At 35.6% G+C, this 20,995-nt stretch overlaps 1 protein-coding gene across 1 annotated transcript in view; it reads left to right on the top strand.

Moving 5' to 3' along the window:
- onecut2 (one cut homeobox 2) overlaps window positions 1-20,325 on the top strand; it is a 34,845-nt gene extending 14,520 nt beyond the window's left edge. Inside the window, exon 2 of the mRNA XM_088356029.1 lies at window positions 20,036-20,325. Coding sequence (XP_088212155.1) covers window positions 20,036-20,325 — 290 coding nt within the window. The remainder of the gene's footprint in view (window positions 1-20,035) is intronic.
- The last annotated feature ends 670 nt before the right edge of the window (window positions 20,326-20,995 follow it).

Below are 20,995 nucleotides of genomic sequence, written 5' to 3'. Positions count from 1 at the left end.
CTTTTCAAGGTCTTTGCTTTGTGGTTTTTGTTGGGTTTTAACCATTTGAGTAAAATGAACAACGAAACCTCAGTACATCTAGCTCAGGAATGGGTAAACTTTTTAAGTTGTGTGCTACATTGGTTTGAAAAAAAATGCACAGGAGGTGGGCTGGGGAAAAATGGCTGATTGATGTATTTATTATTTTGTGTATGCAGGAGTCTTAAATCCGATACCTCGTCTGATTCACAGGCACAAGTGATCTTTCATTGTCTATTTGTTTTGAAAAGGACCAGTTCATATAACTGGGATTTAAACATATACAAGAAATGCAAAAAAATAGTTTTACAAATAAAATGTTTCATTAAAAGTAGCAAAGTAATATCTCCCTTTTGCAAGCACTAAATTTGATCATTTAAAAGTCCAATGCAATAGGGCTACTTCAGAAGTGTTTTATTGGATGAAATTTTATCTGGTAATGACATACAGAAATTACAGTGTCAACATCAAGTACACCTACTAAAACTTCTAAAGTTCGGGAGCATCTTAGTCTGGAATAAAGAGGCTACTGGCAAAGTTTGCAAAGCCAACCTTGCGTATCATAGCAGTACCTCAGTGATCCAAGAACTTTTAAAGAGAAAGCACGACCTAAAACTGATTTTTTTAAAAAGCAAGTACAGAAAATGTAGCCAGCTATTTGAATGTTGGCCATTAGCACAATAAAAAATATAGTTTTAACGGGGGCACACAAAGGGGGACGGGGTAAGAAAGACCAAAATGACAATGCATTTTTATTCGTAGTACTTTTATGAACATATACCTGTAATGTAGTATTGTATTAAGTTATTTATTAAAATGTTCACAGTGTTTATAGTTTTAATGAAACTGTTTACCTGAATTTGGAAACTTTGCTGTCAGTTTTCATACTCGTTATAGAAAGAAGCTAAAGCTTCTTTTAACGCTTGCAAAGACAACCATGCGCTATTTTTAATTGTTTTTGTTTTTTGTTTCAATCCAGGTGAATGCAATCATATTGTCTTAAGCTGTGAGTGTATGACTTCTATTATAAGTAAAATGACAGTGGGATGGACGTTTACTCAAATGTTCTCTGGTTGATAAATGTTAGTCTGCAAATACACCTCTGCAAGTAGCGTTTAGCTTTGGCGACACCCGGTGCACACATTTAAAACAGCAGGTCATTGTTTGACTGCATATGGCTCATTTTTTTATCTTGTGCTTCCCTCAGCTTTGTCTTGCGGGCCAGATTAAATCTATGAGTGAGCCTGTTCTGGCTGGCGGGTTGTAGTTGCTGCTCTATCCATTCAAATATTTGTATACCTACACAAAATATTCCACAGAAACAGACCAAAACACATTGGTCATCAATATTTTAAAACTTTTAATGTTCACGGGGGACCAGAATTTCACTTTAATTTTTTTTTATTTCAATGATCGATCACAATTGTAGCACAGTAAAGGTGTCGAAGTGGTACAAACCTTACTCAGCTCAATAGAGCAGCCCGAGTTTCAGAGAATCGTTCTGTCTCGGCTTTATCAGGACGACCAAATTAAACGTGACATCTGCGCTCTGAGCTCATCACTTTCGGGTTTCGCGCAAAATAAGCTTTATTGGTCGTGAAGTTTGATGACTTTACATCTCAAACAGAAGCCATTGTGACTTTTGATGACATTTTGGGATGAGATGCATAGGGTGTGTTTGCATAACTTAGAGACTTTGAACGGTACCAACCAAGCAAATTTCATCTTGTGCACGTTTTTTTTCTTTGTTTTTTTCCTGTCTTGTTATTTAGCCGTCTGGTTCATTAGTATTGGTGCCACAGCTCGGGTGAAATAACTCTGTCTGCAGGTGTAATGAATTAAGACAGGCGGCACGGAGCCGTCAAGTCTCTGGACAAGCTTTATGGTGAAAGACAAACAGCAGTATGAGAAATAAAGGAACAAATAAAAATCATTGCCTTTGGGTAGTCAGCCTTGTGTCTAAACAATGTGTGTTATATCTTTGTCAAAAAAAAAAAAAAATCTGATGACTATCATCGTAACACTATGTACAAAATTGAATGTAGATGAACACCTCATGTTTGTTTGTTTCCTTTTAATTTTATTCATCATATTTACTCGTGTATTCATATTACAATTAGGTTTACCTTTTTTTAAACTCAAACTAAGCATTGACAGTGACAAAACTTGTGGAGTGCGTGCGGCCATGATTCAAAAAAAATCTTTACAATGTGGACAATGTACTCGATACCAACATTAAATTTACAATGCATTTATTTATGGTCCTTCAAAGAGAGATTTATTATCAGATACACAAAAGAGATGTTTCCCCTATCGTCCTTTTTGTGTTTATTAATATCTTTCAGGACGACTTTTTGTTTTCTCCTTTCTCTAACATTCGTCGCTGGTACAGTGAATAAAAATAGTGTGAAAACGAGATCAAATCGAATACCTTGAATACCAAAACGGAAAAACATGACGTCACAATTATCAGCCAGAGAGTGAGAAAAAAAGATAATTAATCTCTTAACAATGCTATAATATTCAATTAGCTGAAACTAATTGTTACAAAGATTTTAAGGATTTTTGTTCCTCAGTAGGATATACAGTAGATAGAATAGCCATGTCTGTTGTGATTGTCTGTTGTGTTGTCTTTTGGGCTTCTAAACATTAATGATTACAATGTCTTTTGTATAACAGTATTCATAGAATGTTGTTTTTTGGTTTGTTGTTTGTTGCACTTCTGCATGTGTTTGTGCAAAAACACCAATTCCATAAAGATAAAGTATGCAAGCTTCGTTGCGACACTTCTTTTCTACAAGATTCTGTGAAAAAAGTATTGTACATTTTTTACTGCTTTTTAATCCTTTGGCAAATTTGAATCACACGGGGGAGCTTAATTGGCCATTTCTTGATGACAATTCCGCTGTCTGTAACATTGTTTAAACATTTATTTTAAGTTTTGGAGCACTTGTTTCATAATTACAAGAACGTTTAATTTTACATCATTAAGAATCCCGTTACCATAGTCATACACTCACCATGCAATATATTTGTATCAGTTTCATGGTGCACATAACAATATCTTGTTGTTATAGTCCTCATAGCAGTGGATGGGCCGTCTCTGCTGGCCTAAAGCAATATCTGAATTATGTAGTTTAATTATATTTTCCCTATGAATACTTATTAGATCATTTCAAATTGTCTGTCAGCTTCCTTTGATTGTTTTCCCCCTAGTTGCGCTGCTTTTAGCTGTGTGCTTTCATATTAAACCATTTAACCAATCACATTTCAGGTACGATTAGTTGCCAGGGTCAAAAATCTGCCCGAAAGTTTGCAGTTCTTGAGGCATAATGTCAATGTTTGATAAAGCTATCGGTTTAGCCAATCAGATTTCGAGTTGGCATGGCTTCGGTTAACGTCAGCTAAGGGGTAGAAATGTACCAAATTGTATTTTTTTATCCGAATAAATTATAATAGCGTTTATTCTTTTCACTCTGCTCAACTTTTGACTCACTAAGCAACTTTAAGGTCAAGCAACTCATAATCTTAGAAAATGTATTTAACAACAAATAAACTATATAATACGAGAATATACATAACATTTGCTATGTAAACACATTATCCCAGAAAAACACGGAGAAAATAATTTAAAATGTTTACAGATGTACACAAAAAACTAAGATAAAATGAAATAAAAAACAATTTAAACCTTTTGTATAATCAACTATTTTAGAGTTACCAACACAGAATCCCTGAAAAAAAAACACGATCTGAAAACAAGAGAAAAAAAAGGCCAGATCTATGTTTAATGTTTAAATCTAAACACACTTCTACTCTATATCATATGAATAACCTATATTTTTGTTGACAATATCTGTGTATTATTTGTTATTGCAACATCCATTGCAGCCTGGTCATCCTGGAAGGGGGATTACCACATGAGCAGACCCTTCTCAAGGTTTCTTCATTTTCCTCATGTTGAGGTTTTCGAGTTTTTCCTTGCCCTCATGTAGGTTTTAGACCAGGGGATGGTGTAATAATAGTCTGTAATAATAGTCTGTGGTTTGCAATAACCTGTGCAGCCATTTGAGACTCTTTGTGATTAAGGGCTATACAAATAAAAATGACTTGACTTGAATCTAAATCTGTTAGCGGGCCTGTTCTGATTCGCGGGGCATAGTTTGCCCACCCCTGATAAAGCTGCTTTATTTATTCAAGTATTTTTATACCAAAACAAAATATTCACATCTGATCTGTGCAGCCCTTTGAGACTCTTTGTGATTAAGGGCTAAACAAATAAATATGACTTGACTTGACTTCCAAAACACGGCTAATTGAGCAGTTTCCTTCCTGAAGGACACATCACCAAAGGCTATTATTGAAGTTCTCGGTGTGAAATACATTGTCTGCCTCTGCATTATATTTATTATTGGCAAACCATTATAACAACAATGTCTATAATAATAAGACATATAACCCAACAATTGTGCACAATGAAGTAAACACTTCAAACTATATACAAAAAAACCCCAACAATTATTATTTTTAGATAGTGAAGCTCCTCTTCCTGGAAGCCATGCTTCAAGGGTTTAAATCTGAGCTCTGTGTTATTTGTCGAATTGTCCTTGGGCAAGACACTGAATCCCTAATGCCCCCAATAAGCAGGTAGGTGCCTTGCATGGCCGACTCCCTATTGGTGTGTGAATGTGTGTGTGATTGGGTAAGTGTGAAGCACATTGTAAAGCGCTTTGGGACGTCTTCATTGACCTGAAAAGCGCTATATAAATGCAGACTATTTACCATTTAACTCAGGGCCTCTTGTACACCCAATTAATGAAGATTCTGGTTAATTTATTCACAGATGCATTTGTGGGACCATTTATTATTCCCCACATGTTGGGCATGTACTCTGTAACCCGAATAAGGGCAAATAATATTGGATGGATGAATCATCGTTCAGCAGTGAAAAATAGATACGTTTTGATGAGTTCTTGTTTGTGTGTTGGCTCAGCTCCCTTAAAATGTGCTGATGTGTTTCTGTCGTGGATCAATTCTCAGCTGATGCTCCGATATTGACACCAAACAGCAGTGTTTGTTGTCTCTGGTTAGCTTTATTTAGATATTCTGTGTGCGCGATTGTTAGCGTGTGTGCGAGTACGTCAGTTTTTCCAGTAGTGTGTGTGTGTGTGTGTGTGTGTGTGTGTGTGTGTGTGTGTGCGTTCATCGTGAAGTAGCAGTTTGGGCGAATGTATGTGGATCGATGGCGGTAATCCAGAGCAGATTAAAAGAGCATTAATACTGGCAATGATAACGTGAACGCTACGGACCGAGATCTCCATTGATCCGTAGGAACTTGATCTAGACAGGTTCCTGGAAGAGACGAGTGAGGCTGTGAGCGGGGGAGAGAGAGCCGGCTGCTCGCATGTATTGCTCTAATAGAGGTTTTTAGGATTTTGGTCATCACACTCCAAAGGAATAGAAGTCTTTACTTGTCGTGAAATGAATACTTTACCGAATGTGTCATAATGCCATGAAAACTGTAAAAATTAAAAATAAATATAGTTATTTGGGGCGGCAGTAGCTCAGGAGGTAAAGCGATCGTTTTATTATTGAGGGATCTTAGTTCGAATCCCGGCTTGTCCCTGTTACATGTCGAAGTGTCCTTGGGTAAGACATTGAACCCCCAATTACCCCCAATAAGCAGGTTAGCGCCTTACATGGCTGCACAGATCACGGCCGCTATTGGGAAATGTGAAGCACAATGTAAAGCGCTTTGGGAAGTCATTGACTTGAAAAGCACTATATAAATGCAGATCATTTCATTATTATCAGGATAATACATTGCTTTGGAGTCATATATATATATATATATATATATATATTTTTTTTTTTTTTGTCAGTGGTCAGCAGCCACTGCACCACAGATTGGTAGGAAAAAAATGCCTTATTTTTGCCTGTACAGTATTTATTTATTTATACACACTAAAAAAATCTCAAAGTAAGGGTGAGCGTTATACTCCAGGTCTTACAGCAGTATACTACTTTTTTGAGCAATAATTGTTGTTGACAAGTACCACTGACCACAGTTATCTAACCCAAATCACGGCAGTGAGACTGCTGAAACCTGAATCCTGGGCCTCTAAGAATGTAGATGACATAGGAAAGACATCATATTTTAATGTCATCTTCACACTTTTTTGTACAATGTTGTAATGGAGCATTACTGGAAATAGTTCGGAAAAAAAAAAACATACAACATGGTACTGTGAGTAAAAATAGTATGATGAGATTAAATGTATTTTTCTGTGGCATCTAGATCCCTTGAGGTCTAGAGTTTACACACAATATTTTAGGCTTATTTATATTATTGCTATTGTTAGTAATGTTATTATTGGGCCTGGCTGCGAGAATGTTGTCAGTTATTAAACAGATCCATTGTGTAAAAAAGCTTGTGAACCATTGGTTTATGCAACATTTTGGCTAAACTATATACAGTAATCCTTAATTATATCTGTACTTTTTGCGGTTTCGCAGATATATTACGTGCGTGCGCATTTCCTTGCTGTTTACATCTTAAAACATGTTCACACTATTGTAAAATGCACACTGAACATATTTCTGAAACTAGCAGTGTCTCCAAACCAGGTATCAAATTTAGTGCGTGTTTATTGCTGTGGTTGTCACTTATCAGGGAGATTCGCTTCTAATATTAGAAACAAATGATTCACCACAATTGGGGCAAAGGTAGCCAACTGCAACCTTTAAAAACATTATATATGTTGTATTGTTCGAACCTGAATTAAACCTGCTGTGTTTGCAGAATATGCTACAAAGTCCATGGGACTTGCATAATCACAGAGATGTGTATACTCTTTGAGTGTGTCTATTGTTAATAAAGTCCACTGTATGGTTTCGTAATTTTTTCAAGTTCACTGTCATCAAGCCAGGTCATTTAGAAGCTTGTAATTATATGAATGTAATCTTTATGATTATCATTTGTATAACTCATACATGCTTTCTTTGTCATGGTAATAACATATTTTATAAAGTACTGAATTAAGACATCACGTGTGAGGTATTTTGTAGCATGTATGGGATTTACAATGGAATCCTATCTCGAGCGCGTGCTCCGTGAGCTAACATCATGGATTTGTGCTGATAAGTCAAAAGTAAACCTGAAAAGGCAAGACAATCAACAAAACCACCGGTCATATTTTTTGGAGCTTTCTCATTTAGTGATAAAAGCATTAAAAGGAACTCTTGGTTGATGCGTGCAAGATTTATGAGATTGGGTGGATTCCTCTTATATTTGATTGTGCCACATAACTGGATTCATTCATTTGATATCATCTGTTATTGGATTAGTTTTTAGATTAGATGAATAGGATTCAATTGTAGGTATTACAGCCTTTAAAAGTGATAGGTTACTCTGAGAAAGTAGCCACATAAGTCTTCCATGACATCGCAAATCCATCTCTTCAAACTGATTCATTCTTCAAAATAGTCAACATCTATAAATACTTATTTTTACGGTTGATATGGTATTTAAACATCGCAAAACGAGCCTCGAAATCCCCCCAAAAACTATCACTATTATGTAGGGAATTTGCTTGAAAAAGCCCTCAATGTTTTTTATAAACTCACGATACACGATAAGATGAAAAGCTTGAAATGAGAATTTTTTTTTTCGTTCAAAAGATCAGTGCCAAAGAAAAAAGTTTGAATCTGTTATTTTAGTTTAAAATATAGTTTCTATTTAATGCTAATTGAATAATATAGACATGATCTAGGAAATTTATGGTCCTCCTTTTTTCACGCTTTTTAATCTGGCTCATCGAACCAAAAGTCGAAAAATGTATTCCCAACATTTTTGATTGTGTTGCTACTCTTGTTCCCAAAGTCCCATTGTGTCCCCTGTCCATTGAAAAAAAATATTTACGAAGTTTTAATGTGTAATGTGCCAACTATTGAATAATGTAATTATAATTTTCTTCTATTTTTCAGCGTTTTCATTTTTTTCATATAAAGTATTTATTTTATTTATCAAGGTATTCATTAAATACCACGCAAAAACACTTTTCCATTTAAGTTTTTTAGAGCTTATTATCACATGTATTGCTTAAAATGTTACTGCTTTCGTACTATCGTTTGGAACCTTTTTGTGTGTGATTTTTCCGTTCAACTTTTTGTCTAGCTCGAAATATAAAAGAAAATAATAAGTCTTCCATGAGGTCATTTTTTTCTTCTTCTTTTTCTTCTTCTTCTTCTACTTATGATAATAATAGTAATGATTATTACTATTATTATTATTGTTATTATTTATTGCTATTATTATTATATTATCATTATGACGTTATTATTATATTACTATTATTATATTATCATTATTTCCATATTATCTTGTAATATGAACCTATGTGAATATGTATATTCGTGAGGTGTTTGTTATATGTAAGTACACAGGAGTTCTAGCTGTGAGAACGAATTATTAAGAAAGTCAAAGGGGTAGGATTAAATAAGCATATGATTCTTCCCATTCTTTTTTCGTCACGTTACGATAATATTGTTTTGTTTTTCACTAGTTCTTTTGTTCTGTTTTTGTTTTTTCTCATGTTCAAAATAAAGTTTTGTTTGTTTATTCATTTATAAAAAAAGACATTACTTCGCATTAATACATTTTTTTTCAATACTAATTTGATCAATGGTATATTAATAAACAAGAAAAAAACGATATAATATGTATACGTAAAAGCCCGCATGTATATTTATTGACAAATAAGTATGAAAAAAATTTGTATCTATTCCCCAATGCTTTGCCGAGGTATTTCTTCCTACCTTCCTTCCTTCCTTCATTTTAGCTAACAGATTTGCTAGTTCAATAGATACTTCCCCTAAAAGAAAATGTACTTTTCTTGCAGTTTTCTGGGCGGAGTGCCTTTTCCTGGGAATTCCTACATGTACTGGAATGTTTGTTTATGTATCGGACAATAACTGTTGAAAATGGGGTAAAAACAAATTGTTACGCAAAACTGAAATGATCCAAAGTCCTAAACAAACTCCAATAACAGACTCATCAAGCATGTAGCAATTCAACAGTACATATACTGTTTTATGTGTGACTTTGCCTAGGTAAACAGTTTTTAAATTGTTTAAGAGAACCCCAAATAAAAAACTTGCCATTTGGTTTTAAACCGCCCAAAAATATATCGTTCATATATGACAACGTAAAAAGGTATTGGTCATTTTCTTAAATAAAAGGTATGTTTTTTTATTTATGCATTTTCAGAGCGATAGTTCAAATTGATCATAGTAAATCTGTTATTTTGTTTATCTTTCTTCTTTTTTTTTTATAATATATTCCATGAGAAAAAAATGCTGGTTATGGGAACTTGGATTAAAAGAAAAATTTTACGCTAACTATTTTCTTTATTTTTCTATTTTTCTATTTCTAAGTACTTGTTTATGCTGTTGATATTCTTAGCTGTTATTCATTATTCTCTGTCTTACTCCTGTAACAAAAGAAATATGTCCATTGCGGGACGAATAAAGGATTATTTTATTTTATCTTATCTTAATCTAAAAAAGTTAAGAGAGTCTGTTTTGACAGAAACTTTCTAAAAGATACAAAAGATCTTTTTACCAGATGTATGGGTTGAAAAACTGTGACTCGAGTACAGATGCAACTACAACTTGCTTATTGCTTAGGGTCACAATAAACTGAATATTTTGAAATGGAATAATTAATATTTCAAATAATGAAAATAATAAAATTAGTGCTCTCTGAAGATATCACACATTACTGCAATCGGGATCTGTGATCGGTCTGCCTATTTTTTTCCTGGTAACCAAAAATGCAAACCGTTTTCTACTTGTATCGCCATCAGCTAAAGTACCTTGTGTATCAGCTACAAGACCTGTTGTGTTCCCAATCACAAACTCAGAAACACGCTTAGAGAACATTTACACCGTTAATTGTATGCCCAATGCATTGCCGAGATATTAAACGAGAAAATCAAATCAATAAGAGTTTATTAACCAAATGGGGACCAACACTCAAATTGCTTGCCCACCATTGATATACAGTAGATAGAAATTGAAATATGAGAGGTAACATTACTTCAATTTGCATAAATGACAATTTTGATGCTAGGAATGCACAATTCGATACCATGATTACAATACATTTACTAATATTCTTTGCTTTTTTAATCTAATTTTAAAGTTGTAATCCCATGCTTCACTCTACTGTAATACATTTCCCAAATTCTTGATTTTTCCACCAATTAAAGGCACTGAACTCAGATAATACAAATACAGATACAAAATGAGGACCTTAAGTTATGTGTACAAAATCAAAACTCTTTTGCTGATTTCAAAGTGGTAAGACATCAGGCCAGCAAACAAGTCTCATTTTATTGTTTTTATTGTTCTGTTGAGGGAAAAAAAAACACGGGAGACCTTCAGTTAATGGTTTTTTGATGACATTAAAACAATAATTTCGTTTCTAAGCGCAAACAAATATTTAATTCCTCAACATTCGTGTTATGTTATCATTTATGTGGCCATAGGAGTCGGTCCTCCGTGGCTCAAACAAAGCCTGACTAAAATTTAACAAAACTATTCAACAAATAATCAGAGAGTGCTTCATAAGTTTCGTAGAAACTTAAAACAAGAGCAGAAGACATCAATGCATTTTTAAACTGTAATGACGACACGGGAGAGAGCCCCAAACGTCAGATAACAAATTCCAACCTGTTCTAAAAGCCCTCCCCTGAGCCCTTCATATTATTTAATCTCCTTGTTTACAAAAGCAGATCTGCCCTAATAATTGTGGTAATTTAAAGTTAATCAACATGATTAACTGGCCGATAGTGACAATAATGTAAATAGTGCATAATAATCAAAGCAACAAACAAAAATGAGGTACTATAACCAAAATAACCAACTGGCATCCCATGTGATCTCCTTTACATGTATCCAATATAAAAAACGGAATAAACTTATCAGTGCTCAAACTGGCATGCGGAAATCAATATGACGACAATGATAACATTGTGGCAGTTTTAACCCCACGGTATTAGGATATTATAGGTATCTTTATCTACATCTAAATCTACAAATCATTGTGCAAACACTACCTGGAATTCAAATCACAATAAAAATGTCACATTAGCAAGACTTTTGCATGTCAAAGACGGAAAAATCTGATCAACTCGTATGACCTGATCAAAATAGTAGCACAGCGGTGAGCACTTTGCCAAGATTTCTTTATTTAGCCGGCCAACCTCCGCTTGATCACTCATCAATAACAATCCTAAATATTGATCGGAGAATATTATCTTTGCGGCTGTGTTTGCTCTGTGCTGCGAGAGAGATCACGGATGGCTTTGGGACGCCAAAAACAAAGCTGATAAGAACGAGTACAGAGAAGTCAGTTAACTCATCATCTATTAGGCAGTTTCTGTGTGTGCCTGCGTGTGTGCGTAGGTGACTTAACAGTGGCTCCCTTTGACTTATCCTCACTGTCAACATTTAGAAAGTCAAGGTTAGCAAATGTTTTCCCTGAAACTTTTATTCCTCTCTGGAGAAACTCGTAAAGAAATGTAAACTTTTGTCTATCTGAAGTTTAGCTAATATGTCATCCCATCCCATCCCATTAGCCGTACCGCTTATCCTCATTAGGGTCGCGGGGTAGCTAATATTTCTATGCACATAAAGTGTTTTGAGAATGGATGGATGGATGGATAGCGACAGTAGGTAGCTAGATTGCTCACAAAATAGCTCATAAGGCAGGGGTCTCAAACTCAATTGAGTTGTGGGCCGCTAAAGATAGGATCCAGGTGATGTTGGGCCAAATGGGGTTTCCCACAAAAACAGCGCTGATAAAAACATTCTGCTTCTCTTAAAGGGACAATGTTTTATATTTGTCTATAAAATGTCTCTGCAATGTGCAGTGCAAACAAAAATGAGTGCAGGGGAGACTACAAACTCCAGAACTGAACATGAGCAAAAGCACCCTTTTTCTTCCAATTTTGACCCAAATAAAGACAAAAAGAAGAGAAACATATTTTTAAATAAAGAAATAAAGAATATGGAAGAAGAAACAAGAAAAGGAGGCAACAAAGAAAATGAGAATAAAAAGAAAAGTAGGGGATAAGAAAGAAAAAAAGAAAAACGGAGGGAAAATAAACGGAATTTTTTTCCCCTCTTTTTTCTTTTTATTTGTCTTTGTTTTTTCCTTTTAGTGTTTTCTTTTTTGTATTTATTTAATAATTTCTCTTATTTATCTTCTTTTCAAAAGTTATAAGGTGAGTTTTGGTCAGTTTGAGTATCCATATTTTTGTCTTCTTCCGTTGTGCTTTCAGCACTCGTTTTCGGTGGCATGACAGAATACAATGACGTTTAGTAGAAAAATAATACCTACTGTCCCTTTAACATTCATAGTAAACCAGAGTCCTCAAATTATCATCCTTGGGGCGCAAATTAAAATGACTGTCATAAATTGTGTCTAAACGCGATAAACTGTACTGTATCTTTTTTTTTCTCCTATCTGTATCTATTTTGGGTGTTCCATACCACTGTTTCAGACCGATACCCACATTTTAAGTAGACATCAATAGATACCACATGTAGACTCAGTTATTGATTCCATTAGCCCATGAAATTCCCCTCGCTCTGCAAAAAATGACAGAAAGAGTCAGCAAAATGCCTTGATATTGCATCTATTTTGTGACAAATTATTATCATTTTATTTTGAGTTTTCTAAGAGTTAAATTGACATATCACAATGTCTAAACACAAACTTGGAACCAACAGATTTGACGGAATATTTCTGAAAGATGCAACAGATCTTTTTACGAGATGTATGGATTGACTAACAGTGGCACTTAAACAAATGCAACTGCAACTTGTTTATTGCTTGGTGTCTCATTGAACTGAATATTTTGGAAGTCAAGCAAGCATTCCAACCTAAACAATAACATATGAAATATTAAAAACAATGAGGCATCAGGGATCTTTGATGACATCACCCATTACTGCAATCGGGAGCTGTCATTGGTCAGCCTATTTTTTTTCTGGTAAACAAAAATGCAAACCGTTTTCTACTTGTATCGCCATCAGCAGAAGTCCCTCGTAAATCAGCTCCGAGAGCTGTTATGTCCCCAATCACAAACGTCTCAGAAACACACTCAGAGAACATTTACACCATTAATTGTATGCTCATATTGATCTCCAATCAGTTGCTCTCATGATTAAGTGCCGCAGCCACTAAGTGTATTCAATAGTGCTGATGTAATTCCATATTTTTCTTTACATTAAAAACGTCTTGAAGGGGCTGGTGATTACACTTTGAGTGCTCCTGTGGGTATTTCCATCAGTAGGACAGTGTTCAAGAAATTGATCTTCAGCAAGTTTTTACACGCGTGTGTGCGCAAGTCTGCGTGTTTACATCGCCAGAGAGATATATTCAGAGTAGATTATCGACCTAATAGTCATAATTATTCATCATAGCAGACAACTTTAGTCGCTGTTTCCAATATGGCTGCAAACTATTGATTGTTTTGGTATTTTACATTACTTTTGATCAATGGAAACTCATAGAATTTTGCTCGCAATGAATTGAACCAAATTGCACTGCGCAGTGGTGATACGAAAACCTGATTGGAACCCATTGAAATATTTTCTCGTAAGAGTTTTAATTTTTAAACTCGGCAAAGATACAATGTTCTGCAGACAGAGAGCACATTTCCGGTTGGCAAAGTGGGGAGAGGAAATTATCACGGTGCATTAAGCACAACCACACACACACTCGTGCACACACAAACACACGACTATTTTATGGAATGCTAAGTGCTCAGATATTGCACACCATAATATGCATTTACTAAAGAGCACGTTTGTCTTCAAGTGTGTCTGAAGACAAATTTCATATCTCTTTTTCTATCTGTATCTACTTTGGATGTTTGATACCCATTTTTTAAGACCAATAACAGATATGATTTTCATATCTTAAGGAGACAGCGATACTGATACCACATGCAGATTTACGATACTGATACTGTTTTTCCTTTAATTTCTTTTGTCTCTGAAATGAAATGACTGAGAGTTGTATTGAAATGCCTTGAAATTGCTGTCTGTCTGTCTGTCTGTCTGTCGGTCTGTCTGTCTGCCTGTCTATCTGTCTGTCTGTCCGTCTGTCTGTCTGTCTGTCTGCCTGTCTATCTGTCTGTCTGTCTGTCTGTCTATCTGTCTGTCTGTCTGTCTGTCTGTCTGTCTGTCTGTCTGTCTCCATCCATCTATCTATCTATCTATTTATCTATCTATCTATCTATCTATCTATCTATCTATCTATCTATCTATCTATCTATCTATCTATCTATCTATCTATCTATCTATCTATCTATCTATCTATCTATCTATCTGTCTGTCTGTCCGTCCGTCCGTCCGTCCGTCCGTCCGTCCGTCCGTCCGTCCGTCCGTCCGTCCGTCCGTCCGTCCGTCCGTCCGTCCGTCCGTCCGTCCGTCCGTCCGTCCGTCCGTCCGTCCGTCCGTCCGTCCGTCCGTCCGTCCGTCCGTCCGTCTATCTATCTATCTATCTATCTATCTATCTATCTATCTATCTATCTATCTATCCGATATTACAGTATCGGTATGTGTCATAAGTATCGACAAATTGCTGGCAAAACATTGAAGAAAATGATCTTTCAGCTCTACTGCTTCTTGATGGAGTGTTTGGATGTGCCAAAATGCGGCGCCACACTCCAACCGTGAAATGTACGTTGAAGGCCGACTTTACTACTTACCCTGCACTTACATGCCCTCAGTGTAATGGATACCAGGCTTAAGTGGTAATGGTACAATAAAAAAAACGATACAGAGTGCAAGGGGAGGCACGCCTCGGTGAAAGGAAAAATGACAGCTGAAGCAAGTCAAGAAGATGAGGGAGAGACGGGGGAAAGTGATGCAAGCAGGACAGAAAAAGAAAAATGATGGAGGCGGGGAGGGAGAATGGATGAGGGAGGATGGTGTTGGGAGCTAATGGAGACAAAAAAAGAGTGATGAAGAAAAACAGAAACAAAAGATCGGAATTTAGGCAGTCTTAGTTACCATTTTATTAGTAAAATGTATCCACTTCTTTCACCCAAAAGGCCTTGTATTTTGTCCCAATTAATCTTTTAATACATTGAATTATCATAGTTTAACTCATGATCAGACGAATTCAGAAGGCTCTGTCTTACCATCACTACTCACAAAATCATTTCAGTAAATAAAAAAATAGAATTAAAATTGTCTTTATTGTCAATGATAACAACGGAGAGAACATTATTTACAACGAGATTAGGATAATCCAGGATAATCACGTAATCAAGACCTAAAAGAATGACAGGAAAAATAGGCAAAATATTTCAAAAATAAGTTCTTGGAGATTGACCTAACTTGTAAATACATCAGAACAATAGTGCAGTGAATAATAGCGCAATAAAATTTAACCACAACACAATTCCAAAATAAGTCTATGATTATTATATTAACACCCATTTTTATATACATAGGCAAGACATATACTATTCGCATTCTTGTGCACTTGTTTTGTGTGGCGATTGCTCTGGAGAAGAGATTTTCTTGGAGCCTGCTACTCCTTCTTTTAACTCTTTTTACTCCTGTAGCACCTATCAGAGTGCTGCCGGTCAAAGAGGTGGTGGCTGGGGTGAAAAGAGGCCTTTCACCATAAATATTTCGGAATAAATGAAATGAATACTAAAGAAATGTGTTAAAACAAAAAAAGAATAGGCGAGTTCCCAGATTACCTAACAGTCAGTTAAGATTTGTCCTCTGGTCGGTGGTTGCCTCTCACAGGTCAGTTTCAGAAGCACTCCAGATCCAGTTAGTGGAAGGACACATGGAGCCTTTTTCACACTGCAATTTGTTTTCTTGGTAGGCACCTTGGGATGTTAATGTACTTGTGTACCTTACACCTGCTTCTCTCTAGTAGATGCTACAGGTCTCTTAAAACAAAGACTAACAGGCTGAGAGGCAAGTTATTACTTGACTCTTTTTGGAACACTTTTTCAATCGCACTGACGACTTATTCTCCAAGTAATACCTAGAAAATATGTTTGGCTATTTGTCCTTGAAATCCTTTTTATCTTATTTTTCTCTTATAAGTCTTTATCAAATATCTATCCTGGATTGCAATGTCTAATCTCGTAGTAAACAATGATCACTCGTTTGCTACGAATGACAATAAAGACATGTCTAATTAATCTAGGATCTAACATCTAGAGAAATAAATAATAATCTTTCCAGGTTGTGAAACTCTCCAGGTGGAATTCTTATTTTAAGAAAAGAATACATGAGTAAAACAATCTGTATTATATGTACTATATGTATTGCAGAAGATAGAAATAGTGATTTTATCAATGGGCCAACCTGTGTTTTTCTGATTGGCTTCCACTTATGAGAGACTGCCACGTCTTGTACTTAAAGGTACAGTGTGTATTATTTAGCACTTCCTATTTGTATAAAAAAATCATTCATTGATAAAACAATATTTGAATAATAAAGAAAGTAACTATCATACTAACGTGCATTTTTGAATACTTGTAGATCATTAAATTTGTACTTATTTGACATAAAATTAGCTAACCTAGTGGAAGCTGACATAATTGTCCATCATCTTGATGCTATGGGTACTCAAAGACCCAAAAACCGCAAGTAATTGAGGAGTAAAAGTGAAATGCTGCGTTTTGCTCATTTTAAGTATCTATAATTTGCATTCTCCCTTCTGATTTTTTTTGCACTGGTTTTAAATCTCATGACACCATACAGTGACATCTAGTGGGCAATTATACATATTGTCCCTTTAAGAGGCTGACATCACTTGGGTCTAAAGGTGTCAGTCATGAGTATTAAACCATGAGTATTAATGCCGTTAAATCTGTAGTATTAAACCTATGGCATAAGGCAAGGGCTGAAATTTTACTATTACCATTTAAATGGTCAAATATGTATAATATGTATACTATATATATATATATATATATATATATATATATATATGTATCATCTCATCTCATCTCATCAGCCGTACCGCTTATCCTCATTAGGGTCGCGGGGGGGCTGGAGCCCATCCCAGCCATCTCCGGGCAGTGGGCAGGGGACACCCTGAACTGGTTGCCAGCCAATCGCAGGGCACACAGGGACAGACAACTCATTCGCTCATTCACACCTAGGGACAATTTGGACTGGCCAATTCACCTGAAATGCATGTTTTTGGAACGTGGGAGGAAACCGGAGTGCCCGGAGGAAACCCACGCAAGCACGGGGAGAACATATATATATATATATATATATATATATATATATATATATATATATATATATATATATATATATATATATATATATATATATATATATATACCTATATATATATATATATATATATATATATATATATATATATATATATATATATATATATATATATATATATATATATATATAAAGGAGCAGCTCGAGACACAAGAAATATGCGATACCAGCTGTCTTTTAAATGAAAATGAAACTTGTGGCAGCTTTTGAACATTTAAACAAATGACTTCATAAATGATCACTGGTTCCTACATCAATATATCAGCCTTTGATGAAGAAAGAATAAACTGTCACACTGCTCAGTGCGCAACAATACGGAGATTAATATAAGAAAAACTATTGCAGCATAATCATTGGGGGACTGGACTACCCTAAGAGATGTCTATATTTTTTTTCTGCTACTGTCTGTGCTTATCGCCACATTTAGCAACACTGAGAGCTGATGAAAGACTGAGCAAGCTTTCCTTATTGATCTCATTGATCCCGTCTCACCTTTAAAGAATGCACTCCTCCCCTTTACGCTCATGGCCCGCTTTATTCTCAGCCGCTCCCTCTTGTTCTCAGGCCAGTAAACCCCTTTTGAATAATATAATTGCGGGTTTGATCCTCACTGTAACCCCGATCAGAGGGGAAAAAACACCTCCTGATTGAATCACTGAAGTTCCCTGACAGTAGTGTTGTCTATTTGCGTTGTTTGTGTTTGTTTGTTTGACTGATGCCTTTATGTTTGCATTTAACAGTTGACCTTTCTGCACATTTTCCTATTCATTGTCAGGTGATAACAAATTTTGGAAAGAAGAAATTATACACAAAATGAGCGAGAGAAAAACTGGGAGGAATGTCATTATTGAAATGTGGCTCTTGAAGATTTCACAAACCGAGGAAATAATTTAAGCAAATCTGACGCAATTAGGTTTACAAACCTGGATACGTTGAACTCTTTGTAGTCAAATATGTACAGTAAATATATTTTTAAATCTACATTTTGTCAAGTCACCCACCCAGCACTAGAGGTATTTTAGGCATTTAATTGAATGCCAAGTATGGTCTCTGGTCTAAATATAGACATCTAAAACATGTGTTTAATCCGTCCATTTCATTCCTAGATGTAGTTCCAAAAACCTATTGAGTTTATTGACGTCAAGAACAATTTTTCAACCACATATAATGAATACCTGTCAACTTCAGCCAATTGCTCTCCTTAATAATGTTTGCCATTCCCCTTATCTAACGATAATGAACCTAGCAAACACAACGCACCACCTATTTACTCACAGAAAGCCAGAATATTTTTTTATTTAATTTAATTCAATTAAAATGAAAAAACATGTCGTTTTTTTTAAGTTTAGCAATAGTTAATTTACTTGTTCAAGTTTATTATTTTAAAATAATTTAAAACCACAAAGTAAAAACATTTTAAATAAAACATAATTTGAAATAACAATAACATTTTGATTAAATATCTTTTCCCTTTTTTAATTTACCTTTTACATGTCTTCAATTTTTTTTAAGTAAAATTGAAAAAGTAAAGAAACGCAAAATGAGCAAACCCATCAGCCAACAGAACAAGAACATTTTACTTGACAAGATTAATTTATATTTCTCATGTTTTTGAATATTATTTTTAACACAACGACTCTTCCACCATGTTCGGTTTCACTCATAGTCCTTTTCTATTGCTACAATATTTCCTACACGCTTTTTGCAAATAAACAAAACAAAAAAATCACCACTCAAGAATGGAAAATGGGAAAAAAAAGGTAAAAATGCCTGAATATTCTTTAGTTGTATAACATTATATTATTTATCCAATGCCAAGGTTTATTCTGCAATATTTTGTTGAAAATATCTGTGGCCCGCAAAACATTGTTGAGAAGCACAAGAGAAAAATGAAGGTCAATAAATGACCTGCACAAAAGAAAAATGATGGTCAATAAATGACCCGCAGTGTTAAATATGTCCACTGGATGTCGCTAAAACCAGGCGCCACTCGCAAAGCGCACAAGGTAGCTGTATTTGTTGACTATGTTTACCTAACCAGAGAATACTAAGGAAACATATCCTATTGTAATTCTACAGAAAAGAGTCACAGATGCGTTCTTGGAGCAATACGGAAAATACAACACTTAGAAAAATAGCACCTGGGTGTCTTTGCAGGAGTTCAAAGAAGCTTTAGCTCCTTATTTCATAGATAAGAATTCTGACGCCGAAGTCAACATATTCAGGTAAACGTTTTCATCAGAAAAAAAGAAGACTTTTAAATCATTAAATACATCATTTAAAATAATGTTCGTGTGCTATATTTGTCACTAAACCCTAGTGGAAATTAATTCAATTGTTGATTTCCTTTTTTTCTTTACAAATGCAAAGTTGAGATTAAATCTAGGGAAGGAAAAAATATTGAGGAAAAAAACCTACCGGTAATTGTTTTGTAATCAAATCTTACATCCCAAAATCATAGTTTAATTCTGAGCCTCCGAAGAGACCCCCAGCCCTCCAGCCAAGGAACACTTTGTATGCCAATAATATATGAGTACGGCCCTCATGATAATTGTTTTCCCACTATGTGGCCATGGAGGTCAAATGAGTTCTATTCCCCTCCTCTAAACAATCGATTTTGTGTCTTGAATGCTGAAAAACTAACTGTTATTTCTTGTAGCCTGCAAGCGGAAGGAGCAGGACACAGCGAAGGAGCGCAACAACACACCAAAGAAATCCCGGTTGGTCTTCACCGACCTGCAGAGGCGAACGCTGCTGGCCATATTCAAAGAAAACAAGCGGCCTTCCAAAGAGATGCAGCTGACCATCTCGCAGCAGCTGGGCCTCGAACTCACCACCGTCAGCAATTTCTTCATGAACGCCCGCCGCCGGAGCCTGGACAAATGGACAGATGACGGAGGAAGTCCCGGAACCCAATCTTCGGCGTCCAGCACTTGTACCAAAGCGTAAAGATCGGCGGCTGGGGCCGATGGCAGGGGTGGGGGGGGGCTGGGATTTCGGGTCATGGTGGGATCAGGATAAAGATTGCGAGGTTAAGGGTGTGGGTCCAGGTCCAGCCTGATCCATGCAAGCGGTGTAAACCAAATATTTTACTTTATCGTTTTGTTTGTTGACAAACTCAGAGAGGGGCTGCTTACTGTGACAACTTGTAGCCGAACCGCCTTTCCCAAACTCATCGCCAATCCATTTCGAAAACAAAAGGGTAAAAGCTTTGCCGGAAAACAAATCTATATATATATAAAAAAAAAAGAACCTGCTGGTGCTAGAACAGGAAACTGACACACTAGCCCAAATACCAAAGACGAGAAGACAAAATATGTTTTCTTATATGCAATATAAGCTAGGAACAAACAAATGGACTAACCAATGAAAGCTTTATGACTACAGAATGTTTTAAAAATGAATGGAAATCTCACCAGGTGTTCAAAATAGAAGTTTCTGATGACCAAACCAGATAACATGTATTGATTTCTCGTTAATGAAAACATCAGACTAGGTTATTTATTTGACATTTTCCTTCCCCACAGAGTTGAAAATCAACCACTACTTTTTTTACAGTGACATAAAGCAAAAAAATACAAAAAATGGTTAGGAAATGGCCTAAAACTGAAGCACAACA

This window comes from Urocampus carinirostris, chromosome 16 (genome assembly GCF_059441175.1).
Source record: "Urocampus carinirostris isolate Australia breed hairy pipefish chromosome 16, RoL_Ucar_1.0, whole genome shotgun sequence".
NCBI lineage: Eukaryota > Metazoa > Chordata > Actinopteri > Syngnathiformes > Syngnathidae > Urocampus > Urocampus carinirostris.
This window is presented reverse-complemented; position numbering and strand designations above follow the sequence as displayed.